Here is a 21157-nt window from a genome sequence, read left to right on the forward strand (position 1 = left end):
GTGGTAAGCTTGAGCTAGGTAACTCTAATGTGTTTTGCCAGTCTCAATAGGAGGCCAGTGCCTTGTCCTTTAGGCCACTTTTGGCAGTCTCAGTAAAAATTGGATTTTACCACACAGGGCCCTGAAGCCCAAGGGTTGTCCTGGGTTAGGATTTGGGGCTAAGGTCTTATATAAAGTTGAGATCCTAAAAATATTTCACCTTCAGGGAAAAAGGTGAACTAGAACAAATCTTCCAACTGACTTGTGAACACAGTATTCATCTGTATGTATTTAGAGGGATATTTTAAAAGACAAAAAGAATTGCAGATCTTTAATTATATTCAGTGTTTTAGCATTAGTAATATTATGTGGTAGTTTATTAGTAATATTTTTTGAATATTATAGAATAAAGCAAATGAGTAAAAACCTTTAGTGGATAGAAAAGATACATATATAAAATTATATAAGAAAAAATTATGTAAGAAAAAGCCCTTTAATGTTATATTTGCATTGAAGATGTTTTTATGAACTCATATTTGAATTGAAGATGTTATTATGAACTCTTGTTGTAAAAAACAACATCTTCTAGTTCTGTCCTCTGAAAAAACTTAGAAATAATGACTCCCCAGTAACAATGAGCATACCCAGCTCTTAGATCTTGTTTCTAAGTACTACTTCCAACCAAAAAGAGCCATTACAAGAATTCATCAAAGTTGCTGGATATTAAATTGATATACAAGGGTGACTGGGTGGCTCAGTCTTTAAGCGCCTGCCTTTGGCTTAGGTCATGATCCCAGGGTCCTGGGATTGAGCCCCACATCGGGCTCCCTGCTCAGCAGGAAACCTGCTTGTGTTCCCTCTCTTGCTGTGTCTCTCTTAAATAAATAAATAAATAGATTTTAAAAATTGATACACAAAATTGAAAAATATGCAGTTATTCTCAAAGCTCCCAGAACAGAGGTGGCTGGGGGAGAGAATGGGTGAAATAGATAAAAGGTATTAAGAGTACACTTATCTTGATGAGCACGAAGAAATGTATAGAGGGGCGCCTGGGTGGCTCATTAGGTTAAAGCCTCTGCCTTCAGCTCAGGTCATGATCCCAGGGTTCTGGAACCTAGCTCTCTGCTAGGCATGGAGCCTGCTTCCCCCCGACCCTGCCCGCTCCTCTCTGCCTGCCTCTCTGCTTACTTGTGATCTCTGTCTACGAATAAATAAATAAAATCTTAAAAAAAAAAAAGAAATGTATAGAATTGTTGAATCATTATATTGTAACTAATACAACACTGTATGTTAATTATACTTGAATTAAAAAGAAAACCGTAGGAATAAATCAACAAAATTGGCATTTCTGTTTTATTTTATTTAAAAAATATTTTTAAAGATTTATTTTGTTTTAGAGAGAGCATACACAAACAGTTGAAAGGGTATAGTGAGAGGGAGAAAGAGAACCTCCAACAGTCTCCCCACTGAGCGTGAAGCCTACTGGGAGGGGCTAGATCCCATGACCTGAGACCATAGCCCCAGCTGAAATCAGGAGTCCTCCAACTCAACCAACTGAACCATCCAGGTGCTCCTTGGCATATCTATTTTAGAGAACAACTTGGTGTTATATAACGAATCTGTAGATGCCCTAATATTCAAGAATTCTAGTGATTATACACAATAGAGACATTCTCGCACTCTTCACCGATGTGATTTTTTTCTTCTTTAATTGCTTACAATGTGATAAACATTGTTAAAAGCACTGAAGATTCAGCAGCAAATAAGCAAAAGAATGTTCATTCCAGCATTTTTCATAATAGCCAAACATGGGAAACAATGTAAGTGGCCATCAACAGGAGAATGAATAAACTGGCTATATTCATACAACGGAAATGTTATGTAGCAGTTAAAATAAATAAGAAATGCATTTATCTACACACAAAACAATCTAAAAAAAGATGTTATGTGAAAAAAGCAAATTGAAGATAGATATGTATGATATATTTATGTCAGGCAAAACGGTAGTATATATTACCTATGGATATATACATCATAATAGTGCAAAAACCTGTATCAAGATAATACCAAATTCAAGGCAGAAATCTCTGTGAAGAGGAGGGGGTAAGTTTTATGTGGGACTTCATGGGGACTTCAATGCCCATCTGCTTTACTGTATTAAACAAACTGTCATGTAGTGAGTGTTCATTATGTTTTGTATGCCTGAAACTGTTTATAATAAATTGTAGTATTACTATACAATGCAGTGTTATGAAGTAAAAAAATTCTTTTTTGAAGTAATTTTTTTTGAAAAATACTACTGAAAAATGTAAGTTGTTACTTACATTCAGCTTTCTACCTTTCTCCATGGTAGGCTAAGATGAGGAAATATTGATGGTAAGTTAATACCTGGTATCCAATTAAACCACCCTTTCTTGAAATAAAATCTAGCACATATCTTCTATTTCTAGAAATGTTCTGCTTTTCTGAGTTTTGAAATTAACTTCTTATGGCTTTTATCACTCATCTATTAGTCATTTCCAGTGAGATGGTTGTATGTACTCTCACTGACATTAAAGAGCAATACATACCATATTTTCCATTACTCTCTGTAATAGGCATCAGTTGCCAACTGACGAACTGATGCTAGAATTAAATGATCCTGTTGTCTTTTCCAGATAAATGCAGTGCGTGCAATAGTTCCCAATAAGAGCAATAATGAAATCATCCTGGTTTTGCAGCACTTTGATAATTGTGTGGACAAAACAGTGCAAGCGTTCATGGAAGGTAATCCTTGTTCAGTTTTTAACTCAGTTTATATTTGTTCAAATAGAAGTTGCTTCAGGCTTCTGTAACATTCATTCGGGAGTTTGGTGTTTCATAGGTAATACAGCAGACCCCACGATAACATGGGGTCTTTTTTTTTTTTTTTTTTTTTTTTAGATACCTCTTGAAGATACCTCTTTCAGCCCTAGGAGTAATTCATTCATAAGCTGTATGATATCTTAGAATAGGACACAAGCTAAGAAAGCTCATTTTATTCAAAATGTTTTCTGTTAATTTTAAGAACACATTGTGTGGCTAGTGGTATAAGAGACTTGACTGGAACTGGGTTGAATACGAACTTAAGAAACTCCTAGTGACAAACCAGTGACCCAGCAGTCCAGCGACAAATGAAAAATTCAGGGATTCGACATTCTCTTCCAGGCTTCTAGACTGTTTAGTTTGGTTCCTGCAAGTGATTCAAATATAAGGGTTTCAGTTTCCTTATCTAAAGATTTGTGTGTGTGTGTGTGTGTGTGTGTGTTTAAGATTTTATTTATTTAGGGCGCCTGGGTGGCTCAGTGGGTTAAGCCGCTGCCTTCGGCTCAGGTCATGATCTCAGGGTCCTGGGATCGAGTCCCGCATCGGGCTCTCTGCTCAGCAGGGAGCCTGCTTCCTCCTCTCTCTCTCTGCCTGCCTCTCTGCCTACTTGTGATCTCTCTCTGTCAAATAAATAAATAAAATCTTAAAAAAAAAAAAAAGATTTTATTTATTTATTTGACAGAGAGAGAGAGAGTACAAGTAGCAGGGGAGGGGCAGGGAAAGGGAGAAGCAGGCTCCTGATCAGCAGAGAGCCTGACGCGGGGCTCAGTCCCAGCACCCTGGGATGTCAACCTGAGCCGAAGGCAGATGCTTAACTGACTGAGCCACCCAGGAGCCCCAGTTTCCTTATCGAACATACAGAAGAATGGTGTGTTTAGCTCATCTTTCAGTTTACAGAGTCGATGAGTGTTTTATAAACTTTCTACATGACTTGTTTGAAAAAAACTTGGCCTGCAACTATTGCTTCATTGAACAGCAGCACCAAGTTAGGTCTTCCCGTTTCTGTTCTTCTGGATTTTTCAGTGTATAAGAAACAGACCCAAATACAGTAAGGTTTTTCTTTATCATCATCTGTTTTCATTATATTGTTGGTATTTGGGTCTAGGGTGGTGTATAGCTCTGTCTAAAACAACATAGCCTTGGGGCGCCTGGGTGGCTCAGTCTTTAGGCATCTGCCTTCAGCTTAGGTCCTGGTCCCAAGGTCCTGGGATGGAGCCCCACCAGGCTTTCTGCTCAGCGGGAAGCCTGCTTCTCCCTCTCCCACTCCTCCTATTTGTGTTCCCTCTCTTGCTGTGTCTCTTTCTGTCAAATAAATAAATAAAATCTTAATAAATAAAAGACAATACTAAAACTAAAATAAAACAACATAGCCAAGGTGGTACATGATCTTCTAGAGGGGAGGGCATAGCATATTTGGGCTAAAACCAGTTATCTTTGTGTTTGGTCTACACTTTATAAATAAAAGTATCTTCAAAATGTTCAGGCTACATTACTCCCTTCTTAGAAGAACTTACTAAGGAAATTACATGGAGAAGGGGGATCTAAATGAGATATTACATAAGTATAATGTGATAGTCTTACTACATTAGCTCAGAGACTTGAACCTTAACCTTTCCCTATTAGGAACTTTGGAAATTGTCCAGCAATTACAAAATGCAGGGACACTAATTCCTGGTTGACCAGGCATGTGGTAGGAGAGAAAAATCTGTTAATTGGTTTCTTTTACAGGTAGTGCCAGTGAAGTACTCAAAGAATGGACAGTAACAGGCAAGAAAAAGGTAAAAATGAATTAAATTTAAGACCTTAATATTGGCACTTGTATTATTAAAAAAATTTAGGGCCTGCAAAAATATTTGAAAGAAAAGGTTTACATATGCAACTTCACTTCCTCAGGTTTAAAAAGTCTTCGGTGACACTGAAACACAGTTGTGTATGTAGAATACCACACAGTCTCTTCCACATGATTTAAGGCTTGAACTCATGACCCTGAGATAGAGTCACATGCTCTGAAGACTGAGCCAGCCAGGCGTCCCTCTGTTCACTTTTCTTCAGTATTTTTTCTTTCTGTTCCTCAGACTCAACAATTTCCATTCTCCCATCTTCAGGTTTACCGATTTTTTTTTTCTTGTGTCTGCTGAAATCTGCCTTTGACTCTCTTTAGTGAATTTTAAGATTTCAGTTACTCTACTTTTCAGCTCCAGTATTTCTTCATTAATTGCTTTTAGGTTTCCTATCTCTTTATTGATTCTTCATTTTGTCCATACTTTGTTTTCTTGATTTTTCTCTACATCTTGTAGTTTGTTTTTTTTTAGCAACTTTAAGAGAATTATTTTCTTTTTCTTTTAAGTTTTTATTTAAATTCCAGTTAGTTAACATGCAGTGTAATATTATTTTCAGGTATACAATATAGTGATGCAACGCTGCATACAACACTCATGCTCATCACAAGGGCCCGCCTTCATCCACATCACCCATTTCACCCAACCCCCTCCCCCCTCCCCGCTAGTGACCAGCAGTTTGTTCTCTATAGTTAAGAGGAAGACAGTTATTTTAGTCTTTAAAGTATCTGCCAAGAGATCTTTTTCAGGGGGCAGTTTCTGTCGATTGTTTTTTGGTTTTGTTTTTGTTTTTTCCTTTAAATAGACCGTACTTGTTTTTTGTGTGGTTTTTGTGCCTTGGGATTTTTTTTTGAAAATTGGACCTTTGAATCTAACAGAGTGGTAACTTTGGAAATCAGATTCTCCTCCTTCCTCAGGGTTTGCTTATTTTTTGTTATTGTTAGTTTCCTGGGGCACTGCTCTTTCTATTCCCCTGGAAGTCATTCAGCCAAAGAGGGTGGGGCTTGGAACAATGGGAGGAGGTGCGACAGCAATGATGCCTGCCTCTTTGTCTGCACTTCTGTGATCAAAAGCAGCAATCAGTGATTAGAGCACAGATCCCCAGTATTTGGAGGACACGGTTCTCTTTGTCTACCCTGGCTCCCATAATTTGTGCAAGCTGCTCCAAGAACAGGTGCACAGCTGCCTATCCCCTAGGGGAACTGCTTCTATAGTAGGAGCCGACACTAACTGAAATTAACCACAATTTACTGTCCAGGTCTTCACCTGCAAATTGCAAGCCTTCAGTAGACTCCAGAGTTCCAAAATAGTTATATCAGACAGATTCTACCGTATAATTGTTGTCTAACAAGACAGATCACTGGTGCTTCCTCCTCTGTCATCTTCCCAGAGTACTCTCCAGTGCAGTTTTAATTTCTGTCTCTTATTAGATTGAGGTTCCACTTCATTACATAAGTTTCTGTCCTATACCAGTTTTTTCTATTGGGTTATTGTTTTCTTTGGTTTTTGTTAGACCTCTGTGTACATTTAATGTTTTGTATATACATTGGACATGGATTTCACATTTTTAAATTTATGTTTTGATTTTACTTATGGTAGGTTTTACCATACATAATTTTTTTATATTTATGTGTTTGAGTTCATCCAAGGCATTTTACATAGTTATTTTAGTCAGTAGCTCAAGATAGACAAAAATATGTTCAGTTTCTGGAAGAGCATATGAGAATTTGGTAACATTGGCTATCTTTGGTAACTAGAGTTACCACTCTGGATTGTTGGGGGGGGTGTCTTCTTTTTCTTTTCTTTTTTCCAAATCTTTAATAATCATTAGAACAAAAAGAAGAAAAGCAAACCCAAGCCTTCAGCAGAACCAAGTAACAGTATCCCAGATTCCAGTAAATCGGTTTCCATTCAAGAGGAACAGTCTGTGGCTTCTTCAGAAAAAGGTGGTATTAATGGTTACCATGTCAACGGTGCCATCAATGATACTGAGTCTGTGGACTCTCTCAGTGAGGGTATGGAGATACTTTCAATAGATGCCAGAGAATTGGAAGATCCTGAGCCTGCCACACCAGATATGCTGGATAGAACAGGTGAGTTTATTAACAGGTCTTTGAAAAGTTGCATTCTGTTGAAAAATACAAGGGCTTCCTGGTTGAGAAAGCAATCAAATTACATTCAATTTTAGCTTTTTCCTTTTTAGTTTTTGTTGCCTTTTATATGAAAGAGTCACATTTTGTACAGCTGATTGTTCAACGACATGGGTGTGTGAGTTCACTTATATGTGGATTTTTTTTTTTTTTCAAAAAACACAATACAGTACTGTAAATATATTTTCTCTTCCTAATGATTTTTCCTTTTTTTTTTAAATTTTTAATTTTTGGGCGCCTGGGTGGCTCAGTGGGTTAAGCCGCTGCCTTCGGTTCAGGTCATGATCTCAGGATCCTGGGATCGAGTCCCGCATTGGGCTCTCTTGCTCAGCAGGGAGCCTGCTTTCTCCTCTCTCTCTCTGCCTGCCTTTCTGCCTGCTTGTGATCTCTCTCTGTCAAATAAATCAATAAAAATCTTTTAAAAAAAAATTTTTTTTTTTTTTTTGGGACGCCTGGGTGGCGCAGTTGGTTAAACGACTGCCTCCGGCTCAGGGCGTGATCCTGGAGTCCCGGGATCGAGTCCCACATCGGGCTCCCAGCTCCATGGGGAGTCTGCTTCTCCCTCTGACCTTCTCCTCGCTCATGCTCTCTCTCACTGTCTCTCTCTCTCAAATAAATAAAATAAAATCTTAAAAAAAAAAAAAATTTTTTTTTAATTTTTTAAATTTCTTTTCAGTGTACCAGAATTCATTGTTTATGCACCACACCCAGTGCTCCATACAGTATGTGCCCTAATGATTTTCTTAATAACATCTTCTTTTCTATAGCTTACTTTATTTTAAGAATACAGGATATAATACATATAAAGTATAAAATATGTGTTTATCAACTGTTTATGTTATTGGTAAGGCTTCTGGTCAACAACAGTAGTCCATTAAGTTTTGGGAAAGTTGAAGTTTTAAAGATTTTCAACTGCAGGGAACGGTGGGGGTTAGTACCTCAATGCCCACATTGTTTAAGGGTCAACTGTAATTATCAAAGGCAAAGAAAAATATAATTTTTATTCCATTGTCTCATATTTTAATTTTAGTTTGTCAGTCTTTTTTTTTTTTAAGACTTCTATTTATTTGACAGACAGAGATCACAAGTAGGCAGAGAGGCAGGCAGAGAGAGAAAGAGAAGCAGGCTCCCTGCTGAGCAGAGACCCCCCGATGCTGGGCTCAATCCCAGGACCCTGGGACCATGACCTGAGCCGAAGGCAGAGGCTCCAACCCACTGAGCCACCCATGCACCACCCCCCCGCCTTTTTTTTTTAAGATTTTATTCGTCCATCTGGAAGAGAGAGAAAGCATGAGAGGGGGAAGGGTCAGAGGGAGAAGCAGACTTCCTGCCAAGCAGGGGACCTGATGCTGGACTTGATCCCGGGATTCCAGGATCATGACCTGAGCCAAAGGCAGTCGCTTAACCAACTGAGCCACCACCCAGGTGCCCAGTTTAAGTCAGTTTTGTGGAAAACTTCCAATTTGATAATCCCTTAGTAGTTAGAGATTACAAAAGTTGACCTTGATTTTTTAAAATTGTGTAGTTACTAAGAAAATGATGAGTTGATGTCAGTGGTGTTATTCTAAGACTCAACACAGTGAGGAATATATAATAATAACTGTAATCCAATGGCTTTCATGAGAGGTAGACTGTCGGCTTTTATAGCCCCACATTTGTTTTCTAGTAAAGATTTAAGATTAGTGTTGTAAATTCACATATCTTGCACATATTTTATTAACCATTTTGATGAATATTGGGAAGATATTGGGAATATCTTTTTTTACTTTTTTTTAAAGATTTATTTATTTGAGAGAGAGAGGGAATGCACACTTAGAAGAGGGGCAGAGGGAGCGGGAAGAGACAGCTAAGCAGACTCTGTGCTGTGCGTGGAGCCCAACATGGGGCTCAAGCTCCTCACCCTGATATCAGGCTCTGAGCCGAAACCTAGAGCCAAATGCTTAACCAACTGCGCCACCCAGGAAAATCTCTTTTTTTTTTTAGGAAAATCTCTTTTAAAATTGTTTTTTTAATTACTTGTTTGTTAATCCATTTCCCCTTGTTCTGTTGCTGCTAACCTTTAAGAATTTAAGATTTAAGGGACGCCTGGGTGGCTCAGTTGGTTAAGCAGCTGCCTTCGGCTCAGGTCATGATCCCAGCGTCCTGGGATCGAGTCCCACATCGGGCTTCTTGCGCGGCAGGGAGCCTGCTTCTCCCTCTGCCTCTGCCTGCCTCTCTGTCTGCCTGTGCTCGCTCTCTCTCCCTCTCTCTCTGACAAATAAATAAATAAAATCTTTAAAAAAAAAAAGAATTTAAGATTTAAGAATTTATCCTGTACTTTAAGAATTTAAGAATTTATCCTGTACTTCTTTGATGTTCTTTTATTGAGGAGTTTGCTCACGCACAGAGACTTAGAGAAAAATATAGTACCTATGCTGACGTCAAACAAAGCAAAAACAGTCAGTGGCTTCCTTTTTTTTTCCTGAGCTGGCTCTTCTCTTATTTCCTCTTTGCCCTATTCCTAATACTTTTAAAATTCTTTGTTCCCTGGAACAGGGTAAAACTCTTTTTTCCTTAACATAACTTACAGAAGCTATGAGAAATTAGTGCTATTGACTCTCTGCACTTCCTTGTGCCCAGAGCTACCAAGATACAGGGGACAAGCTAGCTTATCTCGCAATGGGTTAACACAGACTTGTCTTCATTCAGGACACAGCTTAGGGCTGAGCCAGACACTCCAACTGCTTCTGCTCTTTGTTCTATTTTGTCAGTCGTTTTCGTTCACGGCCTTTAAGAGGCATAGTTCTGCCTGCAACATTTTTACCTTTCTTGTTTGTTTATCCTTAAGACTGCTTGATTGATATACCCCTAAATTTTACTCTAAAATACTGGCCTCTTCCTTTGACAGGGTCCATGCTGGAGAATGGCATCTCTGATTTTGAGCCCAAGTCTTTGACTATGCAGTCTACCCAGAATTCTCAACAAAATAGGAATGCTGCCAGAACTCTTTCACGACTAACCACAGCACCTCAGTTTGCAAATCTGGGGCTGGAAGATGTTCCGCTCTCCTCCACCAACAAAAAGCTAGGTAAATCAGAAGCCTACTTTATTTATTTTCAGAAAAACAGTATTCATTATTTTTTCACCACACCCAGTGCTCCATGCAAGCTGTGCCCTCTATAATACCCACCACCTGGTACCCCAACTTCCCACCCCCCCGCCACTTCAAACCCCTCAGACTGTTTTTCAGAGTCCATAGTCTCTCATGGTTCACCTCCCCTTCCAATTTACCCAAATTCCCTACTCCTCTCTAACGATAAATAAATAAATAAATAAATTGGGGGAAAAAAAAAAGAAACAACATAAATGAGCAAAGGAGAAGAAAAAGAGAGGGAGAGAGAGGCAAACCAAGAAATAGAATCTCAGCTTTAGAGAACAGACTAGACTGACAGTTACCAAAAGGGAGGTGAGGGAGGGATGGGTGAAACAGGGAATGGGCTTGAAGGAGGGCCCTTGTGATGAGCACCAATGTTGTACAGAAGTGCTGAACTGTACAGCTGAAACTAATATTCCATTGTATGTTAACGGGAATTTAAATAAAAACTTAAAAATTCGTTCAAGAAATTAAAAAAAAAAATCAGAAGCCTACTTTTGAGAAAAAACAAAACAAAAAAAATCTGGTTTTGGCTAGTGAGGGCAGATCATCTCCTTGTTCCCACAGATAAGGTCTCAAAATGGTAGCAGGTAATACGTTTTCTGTTTTTTAGGCAGTCACTACCCCTGTCTAACTCTGTGGGCACAGTTGGAGTTTGATAGTATTTTAGATGTTGTGCAGTCTTGTTACAATGAGGGGGATCCTTTTAGTGAATGAAAGTCAAACTCTACTGGTCAGGAATGACTTTTCTGGTAACATTAACTTGTTTATTTGCTTTACTGCAACATTTTTGTACTGTTTCCTTCTTTTTTATCTCCTGGTTGACTTAACAGTAAAAAGCTCTGCCATCTCTGATATGACATTTTAAAAATATATTTTCATTTCTCTTCACAACTTCGCACTCTTGGTAATATCTGTCAGACTCAAGCTTTAAACAAGATCATTTTCTCTTAAGTAAGTACTCAGCATTGACTGGTGGTAGCTCTTTGCTTTTTTTTTTTTTAACTGTAATAATCATTTAAATAATCAGGCAGTAATTAAACAGGTAGAGATGACAGCCTCTCTGAGTGTCACACATCTAAGCAAGGAAGGTGGTCTACTCCACAAAGAAACAGAAATGTAAAAGACACTTGTAACCTGTAGCTCTTCATTGAATTATTTATTCCACATGAGCTAAATTTAATTAGTGAAGCTTTCCTTTTAAATCTAGTATAACCCTCAGCTTGGTGCAGAAAAGCACATCAAAAAGTATTCAGTCAAACAAAAAGAAAAGGATGAGGCTTGAAAGCTTTTAAGTAGATTTGGAAAGAAATCAAGAGGAATTTAAATACAAAATGGAAAATCTGTATCTTGGCACATTAAAAACTTAGATCCATGATTCCACCTATCAATTGTACATATAATTTTGACATTGGTGAATGTAGGAAGGTCAGTAGAACTCTTAGAAACTGGTTGGAATGTGTTGGGTAGGTAAATATATTTCATCTTTATCTACAAAGTCGGCTTATCCACTATAATGTTTCAAATTGTACTACACAGAGAGAATTTTATTAATTCTACAGTGTCTACATGGTGAATTATATTCTACTGAGTCCTGTCACTTAGTTTTGAAACTTTGGTACATATTCAAATACAAATTTTTTTAGCGTTTTTTCTTACTTTGTTTGATTTCATTTTGGATAGTTTTTGAAGTTGTTATCTTCAAATCCATTAATCTTTCTTTTTTTTTTAACAGTTTCTAATCTGCTTTTAGTTCCATCCATTGTATTTTTCATCTTGGACATTGTCTTTTCTTCATCTCTAAAGGTTCAATTGGGGTTTTTTAAAGTATCATCTGTGTCTCTCCTTAACATGTTTATGTTTTCCTCTGTCTTCTTCACTGTATGGTATCTGATTACATTAGCTGTTTCAATGTCCATATTTAATTGATTCTGCATCTGTGACATCTCTGCATATGCTTCTGTTCTTTGATTTTTCTCTTCGCTCTGGGTCATATTTGTCCCCCTCTTTGTATGCCTAGTAATTTTTTCTTGGATGCCAGACATGTGAATTTTTCTTTTTCTTTTTTTTTTAAAGATTTTATTTATTTATTTGACAGAGATTACAAGTAGCAGAGAGGCAGGCAGAGAGAGAGGGGAAAACAGGCTCCCTGCCGAGCAGAGAGCCCGGCGCGGGGCTCGATCCCAGGACCCTGGGATCATGACCTGAGCTGAAGGCAGAGGCTTTAACCCACTGAGCTACCCAGGTGCCCCTGAATTTTTCTTTTTGATTGCTAGATATTTTTGTGTTTTATCTAAGTATTCTTTTTTTTTTTTTTTAAGATTTTATTTATTTAAGAGAGAGAGCACAAGCAGGGGGAGGAGGCAAAGAGAGAAGGAGAAGCACGTTCCCCACTGAGCAGGGAGCTGAACTTCAGGCTCCATCCCAGGACCCTGGGATCATGATCTGAACCGAAGCCAGACGTTTGGCAGGCGGAGCCAGCCAGGAGCCCTATTTAATTATTCTTATGATTTGTTTTGAGACTATTATTTGGTAACAGTCTGAGGCTTGCTTTTAAGCTTTGTTAGGTAGAACTAGAGTAGGCTTCAGAGATAAATTTTTCCTCATTACAAAGGCAGTAGCCTTCCAAGTGCTCAACTGGTCCCCCATTCTGGTGGGTGTAAACAAGAACCATTTGTGGTCTGGGCGAGGTGTGGGGATTGTTCTACCTGTTCCTTTCCATTGGTTCTTTTTCCCGTCTCAGTAGTTTCCTCACACTGATGCATTCAGAATCCTCTGTAGATCTCTACAGTTTTCTCATCTTTGTGTACCTTTCTCCTCCCCAATATTCTGCCCTTAGAAATTCTCCCCACCTTGGCCTCCCCAGTTCTCGACTCTCCCCGCTCAATTCAGGATTAGGATTTCTCCTCCTTGCACTGCAGCCTGGAAACTCTTGTGGCAGTAAGCTGGGGCAACCAGAGTCCTCACGTTTCTGTTTTCTCAGGGAAAAAGTACTTCCTAATGTCTGTTTTATGAGAACCAAGTTTCATATGTTTTTTTCTGTGTGTATATGTTTAGTTGTTTAAGACAGGAGGATAAACCCAACTCCTATTATTCCATCTTGGCCAGGATACTGTTTTTGGTTTTATTTTTTTTTTTTTGGTTTTTTGTTTTTAATCTATGAAAACATCAATTTTTTGTCGAGGAGTGTGGCCCCTTAGGGAATATTCTTAGTCCACCGACATTTGCTATGTTACATGCATGGGTGTCCATATTCATCTTTCAAGTTACCTGTGCTCCTTTTTTGTATTAATTCTTGGGGGTTTTTTCCCCAAGGTTCCAATATTGAAAAATCTGTGAAAGACCTCCAGCGCTGCACAGTATCTCTTGCACGGTATCGAGTTGTAGTTAAAGAAGAGATGGATGCTTCCATTAAGAAAATGAAACAAGCTTTTGCCGAGTTGCAGAGCTGGTAAGTTAAGTTGCCTTTGATCACAATGGCACAAAAAAGGTTACTTACGAAGATGCTCAGCCACTCGCCAGGTTCTTTAATTCCTGACTCTTAACTATTCTAGATAGTAGGGAGGAACTTAGAAGTCCTGTGGTATATTTAGCTTTCTGCTTCATTCAGCTCCTTTGGGTCACAGTGCGAGAATGGGTGGTACAGAGAACTCATGTTCGAGGAATGGACCTGCGGTTGATAGTGTTCAGAAAGGGACAAATAGTTATAGAATAGATCATGTGTCCTAACTTTAGGGTCTGTCTCTTGTTGCAGAAACCTGCAACAAATGGCATGATGTTTTTTCTTGTTTGTTTATTTGTTTTTTGGTTTTTGGTTTTTAAAGATTTTACTCATTTATCTGACAGAGAGATCACAAGTAGGCAGAGAGGCAGGCAGAGAGAGAGGGAAGCAGGCTCCTCACTGAGTAGAGAGCCCGATGCAGGGCTCAATCCCAGGACTCTGAGATCATAACCTGAGCTGAAGGCAGAGGCCTAACCCACTGAGCCACCCAGGCGCCCCAATGACATGATGTTTTTGAATAAAGTTACAAAGAAGAGAAGATCTGTTTTTGCTTTCCTTCCTCCTGTCATCCTTCCTAATGCAGCCTGTCCAAATTGTCTCTTCGGTGCCTTATTACTAGTCATTGACTTGTTTTAATTTTGTGCTTTTCAAGCTGTGTTCTAAAAAATAGTCATATCTTAAAATATATTAATATGCTTTTGTAGGGGAAATAGGGTTTGGTAGTTAAAGAGATTTTAAAGTACTTTTTAAAACATTTGACTATGGACTTTTTTTTTTTTTTTTATTCATTTGACAGGCAGAGAGGTAAGCAGAAAGAGAGGAAGGGAAGCAGGGCCCCTGCTGAGCAGAAAGCCCGATGTGGGGCTCAATCCCAGGCCCCTGGGATCATGACCTGAGCCAAAGGCAGAGGCTTTAACCCACTGAGCCACCCAGGCGCCCCTTTCTTTCTTTCTTTCTTTCTTTTTTTTTTTTTTTTTAAGATTTTATTTATTTATTTGACAGACAGAGATCACAAGTAGGCAGAGAGGCGGGCGGGGGTGGGGGGTGGGAAGCAGGCTTCCCCGCTGGGAACCTGATGCGGGGCTTGATTCCAGGACCCTGAGATCATGACCTGAGCTGAAGGTAGAGGATTAACCCACTGAGCCACCCAGGCACCCCTGACTAATGGACTTCTTCAGTGCTTTTCCAATGCTGATGTGCACTGCAAATCTACAAGAGGAAGCTATATATCATGCCGTTTCCCAAGTGTATTTGCCTATAGAATCTTTGAGGGGAGAAGTGTATTCTAATGTTTTTGAACACTGAAGCTGTTTTAACTATCATATATTAAGGTGTTAACTAATACTGAAACCCTAACTCCTTCCCAGTATTTGTATTTTATAAGGAACTTTTTTGAAAATAGAAAAGCCCTGGGATGCTTGTGTGGCTCAGTGGGTTGAACCTCTGCCTTTGGCTCAGATCGTGATCTCAGGGTCCTGGGATCAAGTCCCATGTCGGGCTCTCTGCTCAGCGGGGAGCCTGCCTCCTCCTCTCTCTGCCTACTTGTGATTTCTCTCTCTGTCAAATAGGTTAAGTGAAATCTTCAAAAAAAAAAAGAAAGAAAGAAAGAAAGAAAGAAAGGAAATAGAAAAGCCCTGAGGACCAAATTCAGTAAAGCGGTGGAAAGACAAGCAGCTAGGTTGATGTTTGGGGTTTTAAGACTGTCTGCTCTGCTGCTTTGTAAAACCCACCTAGATCTGAAATGTGAGAGGAAGGGTTCGTGAGTACAGAGAACCTACCCCCCTCTTCCTCCCAACCCTCCATTTTTTCTTTTTCTGTGGTTGTAGTCAGCCATGTCTCTGTTCATAAACTTAGTTTGGTCACTTCGTGCCACAGGAAACGAGATAGGTGGAGTGTAGCTAGCCTCAGTCCTCCTGTGGGATTGAAGAGGGAGTGAATTAATGAAGATGTAGAGTAAAGCCTCCATAAAGTTGCTGACACCTACTTTTATCATATGAAAAATGTAGAATGGTCCACTAAATAAATCATCATAACAAAAAGTCCTTCAAGATAGATAATTCATCTGTTAGTCTACCCATCCTTTGTCCCGAATCCTGAGTTTTCCCTTTCAGGTTTTATAGCTAGAAACTTAATGCCATATCTTCTGTTTTTCTTTTTACATACATGTTTATTTCAGCCAAATTACTTGTCTCAAGACTTAACATTCACATTTCCTCTTCCATATAATTGTTAATGTCACTTTTCTATCCTAATATGTTCTTCTATATCTTCATACTTCTCTCAATCTAACCAGTTCTCTCAAACTTAAATTTAGCTCTAACTTCTTCTGGAAATATTTCTAGGTAATTGGTTTCTACTCTTTCTGATCCTTCTGGGAGGAAGCATCATGCCCTTTGCCCTGGATTATTATCATATCAGATTTTATTGACTCATTTTGAAAAGAATAAAGAACTAAGAATAGGTCATCACAACTTTGCTTTGATAAGCCTCTGGTCTCCATGATTGTTAGCTTACTGATTGCTTAGCCACAGGATCTGATTCTATTCAGAAACAGCCTGAACCAGGAAACACAGTTCCGGGAGAGAGATTTGTGAGTTCCTGTTGACTTGGAACCCAGCCAGGGGGAGCCTCCTTCAATAAATGACAAATGAAATGGTTTCCTGCCTGGGAACTGTGTATTTAGGATTGATTAGCAGACGTGGCAACCAGGTCAATTTAACTTGAGAAAAGAGATTTATCTGCCCTTTCCTGCTGGTGCCCTTCTCTCTGGCTGATTAGGTTTTATAGTACTACCTTATTTCAGTGCCCCTTGTAGTTACGACTTCAAGACATAATTGGCAGGTGAGCTAACTCCATTTGGCACCAAACCAGAGCTTGGAGTTAATGTCACTTAGGAAGAGTCATTTTTTTGTGTGTTGGTTATAGTATAAAAGAAAAGCAAAGTATTTTAGCAAATTTGCAACAGTAAGATTACATTACCCCTGAAGGGGCACTGAGGGAATTATATAGATAACTGCTTTCATTTTGGGGCCAAATGAAAGCTGACACATACCTGTAGGAAGGTAAAGTCAGAGGCTTTCCAGTATGTAAAACTTAAAATCATCTCTAGACCCAAGTTTACTTTTCTTGTTCATTCATAAAATATGTCTGACTTACATTGTTGGAGCTGATAGTTGACTTAAGTTTAAGGCTATTTAGGAACAGGATATGGAATGGAACATGAAGCTAAAGTAGATAAATTATTTTGGACAGTTGTCATATAATGTGTAGGTGAAAATGCCAACAGGAGACACACTCAACTTGTCTTTTAAATGAAAACTTCTGTTTTTTTAAAAATCAAAACATACTCATCTAAAAGGAGAAAATGCATAAGAAAAAAAAAAGAAATTTAAAATTTTATAACTCATCAAGTCATTGTAAGTTTTTGCTTAAGATGGAGATTTTTCCTAGCTGATTCCTCATTCATCTTAGAAAAATTATTTGCTTTTATTTGAACTTCCTTTCTCCTCTCATATTAACCTTCCAGTAGTCTTACCTAAGGCTTTTAATGCTTAAATCTAAAGTCCATTTAAGATGGTGGAAACTTAGGTATCATTTTAGGAACCAAAGCATTTTCAAAAATGTCTAAAAAGCATAGAAATAAAGAAATGGGCTAATGTAATAATGTGTTACCAAAAAGATGTCCATACCACTCCATAAGTTTAAATTATTCTTCAGTTTTTGCATGTTTAGTACATTGGTACCTTATTTCTACGAGTACTTGGCCTGCATGGTTTTCGATGTTCTTTAATTTAAAATTTTAACTCTTTAACCATCTGTGAAAATAACTAGTCACATATGAAAATTATAGTTTACCAAACATATTCAGTCATATATGATTTATTTATCTGGATTTCTATCCTGCAAAGTAGAAATTTTAAATTCAACCTGCAGTTTATAAGGGATTTGAATCTTAGGTTAAGCAGTTTGTATAACTTGACATCATAAGTTGCAGACTTAGTGTTCGGATCTCTGTATTCTGACTCCCAGTAACCTGTGATTATCATCCCATCTACCACTGATAGCCCACTTCTCACTAAAGCTTGGGAAGAATGCTAGAGACTTGATACTTATCACATATATTATTTCCTTCTCAGCTTTTTTTTTTTTTTTAAAGATTTTATTTATTTATTTGATAGACAGAGATTGCAAGTGGGCAGAGAGGCAGGCAGAGACAGAGGAGGAAGCAGGCTCGCCACTGAGCAGAGAGCCCGATGCGGGGCTCGATCCCAGGACCCTGGGATCATGACCTGAGCGGAAGGCAGAGTCTTTAACCCACTGAGCCACCCAGGCGCCCGCCCTTCTCAGCTTTTATAAAGACTGTATGATAGAGGAAACTTAGGGACTAAGAAATTCCGTCATTATGGAATAGGGTTAGAATGAGGAAGACCAAGATTTTGACTGAGCCTGTTAAAGCCTTTTTAAGTATTTTTTCAGTTAAATAAAATAAATCTATGAGAATATTCCATCCAAATATTACTTTGTAATTCAGAAGTCCTAAATCAGGGTGCCTGGGTGGCTCAGTGGGTTAAGCCACTGCCTTCGGCTCAGGTCATGATCTCAGGGTCCTGGGATCGAGTCCCGCATCGGGCTCTTTGCTCAGCAGGGAGCCTGCTTCCCTCTCTCTCTCTCTCTCTGCCTGCCTCTCCGTCTACTTGTGATTTCTCTCTGTCAAATAAATAAATAAAATCTTTAAAAAAAAAAAAAAAAAAGAAGTCCTAAATCACTCTTCTTAAGTCACCAAACGGAATGACTTGTGATTCACATATCCTTCAGTTCGGATCCTAGTTGTGGGGAAAGTATGAAGATTCAGGGAAAGGTACCTATGGAGTAGGGTTAATTAGAAAAGATTTCTTTTTTTTTTTTTTTTTTTTTTTTTTTAAAGATTTTATCTATTTATTTGACAGAGAGAGATCACAAGTAGGCAGAGAGGCAGGCAGAGAGAGAGAGAGGAGGAAGCAGGCTCCCTGCCGAGCAGAGAGCCCGATGCGGGACTCGATCCCAGGACCCTGAGATCATGACCTGAGCCGAAGGCAGCGGCTTAACCCACTGAGCCACCCAGGCGCCCCAATTAGAAAAGATTTCTAAAAGGAAGTGAATCATTATCAAGCTTTGAATGGCAGATAGGTTTTTTTTTTTTCCAAGATTTTATTTATTTGAGAGAGAGTACGTGTCGGGGGGAGCAGAGGGAGAGGGAGAAGCAGACTCCCCATTGAGCAGGCAACCTGATGTGGGGTGGGGCTCAATCCCAGGACCCTGGGATCATGACCTGAGCTGAAGGCAGATGCTTAACTGACTGAGCCACCCAGGCGCCCTCAGATAGTATTTACACTGGCAGAAAGGATGGGACTAGAACACTGCATTTAGGAAGCCTGATCTAAGCAGAGGCACAGAAGGGACAGGTAAGGACTCTATCATGTAGCTACAGCTCAGGGGGCAGTAGTTGAAAGTAATGAGGGATGAATTCAGAGACCAAGGTAAAATGAGAGCATTTGATGAAAGAATCTGAATTTTGTGTTTCTTTTTTTTCTTTAAGCTTCCATGATTCCTTTTTTTTTTTTTTTAAAGATCTTACTTATTTTTTTGACGGATAGAGATCAGAAGTAGGCAGAGAGGCAGGCAGAGGGAGAGGGGGAAGCAGGTTCCCTGCTGAACAAAGAGCCCAATGTGGGGCTTGATCCCAGGACCTTGAGATCATGACCTGAGCCGAAGGCAGAGTCTTTAACCCACTGAGCCACCCAGGCGCCCCTTCCGTGATTCTTTCTTAGTTTACTGTATATCCCATCATTATAACAGTTTTTAAAAATAGAAATAAAAGTCCTATAACTCTACCAACTTAAGACATAATTAATTTATTTTCTGTGTTTCCCTTGTGTTGCCCATCTACACGCATACATAATCTTAATAATTGTAATCATCGTGAGCATAATTTTGTAACATTCTTTTCACTTAAAGTTATCTTTGATTCACATCTCTATAACTGCCTATGCTATGCTAGCGTATATGTGTGTTCATTTAAGAATTTTGAACAATGGATCTGGAAAGAATAGGGATCTACCAAAGTTAATATGAAAGCATTTTGCTAAGGGAGATATTCTGCTGAAACCGAGGAATCAAGATGAGTACAGAAATTAGAATAATAATTGCTGCTGCCATTTATTGAGCCGTTATTGTATGTCAGAAGCTTTTATGCATATATCTCTAATCTGTATAATAATATCATTTGGAGTATTATGCACATTTTATAGATGAGAAAGGATGGGCACAGAAAAATATAATCTGCCCGAAGTCAAACTTGGTATTAAGTGACATTTTTCTACTATACCTTGTTTCCTTATTTTGTGTCTCACCAGGTTTCTCTGTTTGCTTTTATTTTTCAGCCTTTGCTGTCCTAGGCTATACCTGTCTCCCTTTAGACATTGCTATCATAATTTGAGACAGAGGATTTTAAAAAAAAAGTCAATCATACTGTTTCACATGAGGATTTAGTCAACTACTAGCTAGATGGCTTAACACCCTAACCATTCTTCCTTACCAACCAGAAACATGAACAGTAAACTAGTAGTCACTAATCTAGTTTGCTACTGGTTCTTTTTTCCTAAATTTATTTCATCGAGTTATATGGTCTGTACTTACTACTTTAGAATTGAGATACTTTTTACCACTGGAAAGGAGCAGGAAGAAAAATTACCCATTGAGAGCCTGTTACAGACAAACAGCTTATATTCACATCCTGACTTCTTTTTTTTTTTTTTTTTTTAAGATTTTATTTATTTATTTGACAGAGATCACAAGTAGGCAGAGAGAGAGGAGGAAGCAGGCTCCCTGCTGAGCAGAGAGCCAGATTTGGGGGTCCTGCTTAAAAGCCACTTCAGACTGTTGAAATATGAAATCTCATGTCTACATGCTTTGTAAAGGACTCCTGCCAAAGAGGAACCCACCAAATTTGATTTAGTAAGCTAGTTCTTTCAATTAACTTTAACCTCTTTCATTCAACCCAGTGGGATGACCTGGCTACCTAACTGGGGCTTTTTGTTTCGTTCTGAGCTCACATGTGGTGCTTGGGAATATGGGGCTCTCCAAAACCTATGAAACATAATTAATTTTCTGCTAATAAAAACTCTCTTGATTGTTTTTATGAGAAGGAAGTGTCTTTGGAGAAATAAAGATGTTTGCTTTGACTTTGCTTAGGTTTCTGCTTTGATTGGCTGGTGGAGTGAGAATAAACAAGTTCTAGGTTTTCAGCAAATGTAATCAAGTACAAATATTTTCTAACAGTACTGAGTGGTTTAGAGTATTGTTCCTTAAAATGATTAGCTATGGAATTGCCAGAGATGTGTTTCATTATAACATTGTTTTCTAATGTAACAACCATAAGCAAATGATATTTAACAATTTTTTGGTACCAAGGAATATCAAAGGCACTAGCTAGAATCAGTAATCTACATGTTAGATATATTAACCAAAGGGCTTGCTTCAGATGATGGGCATACAATATATGTGAGAGGTATGAATGGCAATACTACAGGAAAAACTATTCTGAGCAACTAAAGAAATTACATAAAAACTTTAGAATCTTTAGAATAAATTGAGCAAATGGGAAGATAGTGAAAGTCTTGCTAAGGAGGGAAGGAGATACAGAACTTCAGACATTCACCAGTCTTTTCCCTTA

The 21157-nt window shown here is 38.6% G+C and overlaps 1 protein-coding gene across 1 annotated transcript in view; it reads left to right on the plus strand.

The window, feature by feature from the left end:
- SPATS2 (spermatogenesis associated serine rich 2) overlaps positions 1-21157 on the plus strand; it is a 146836-nt gene that overhangs the window by 110241 nt on the left and 15438 nt on the right. The window contains exons 4-8 of the mRNA XM_044229163.1: positions 2637-2745; positions 4552-4601; positions 6493-6754; positions 9699-9878; positions 13260-13395. Of these exons, the coding sequence (XP_044085098.1) occupies positions 2637-2745; positions 4552-4601; positions 6493-6754; positions 9699-9878; positions 13260-13395 (737 nt within the window). The remainder of the gene's footprint in view (positions 1-2636; positions 2746-4551; positions 4602-6492; positions 6755-9698; positions 9879-13259; positions 13396-21157) is intronic.

This window comes from Neovison vison, chromosome 12, assembly GCF_020171115.1.
Source record: "Neovison vison isolate M4711 chromosome 12, ASM_NN_V1, whole genome shotgun sequence".
Lineage (NCBI taxonomy): Eukaryota > Metazoa > Chordata > Mammalia > Carnivora > Mustelidae > Neogale > Neogale vison.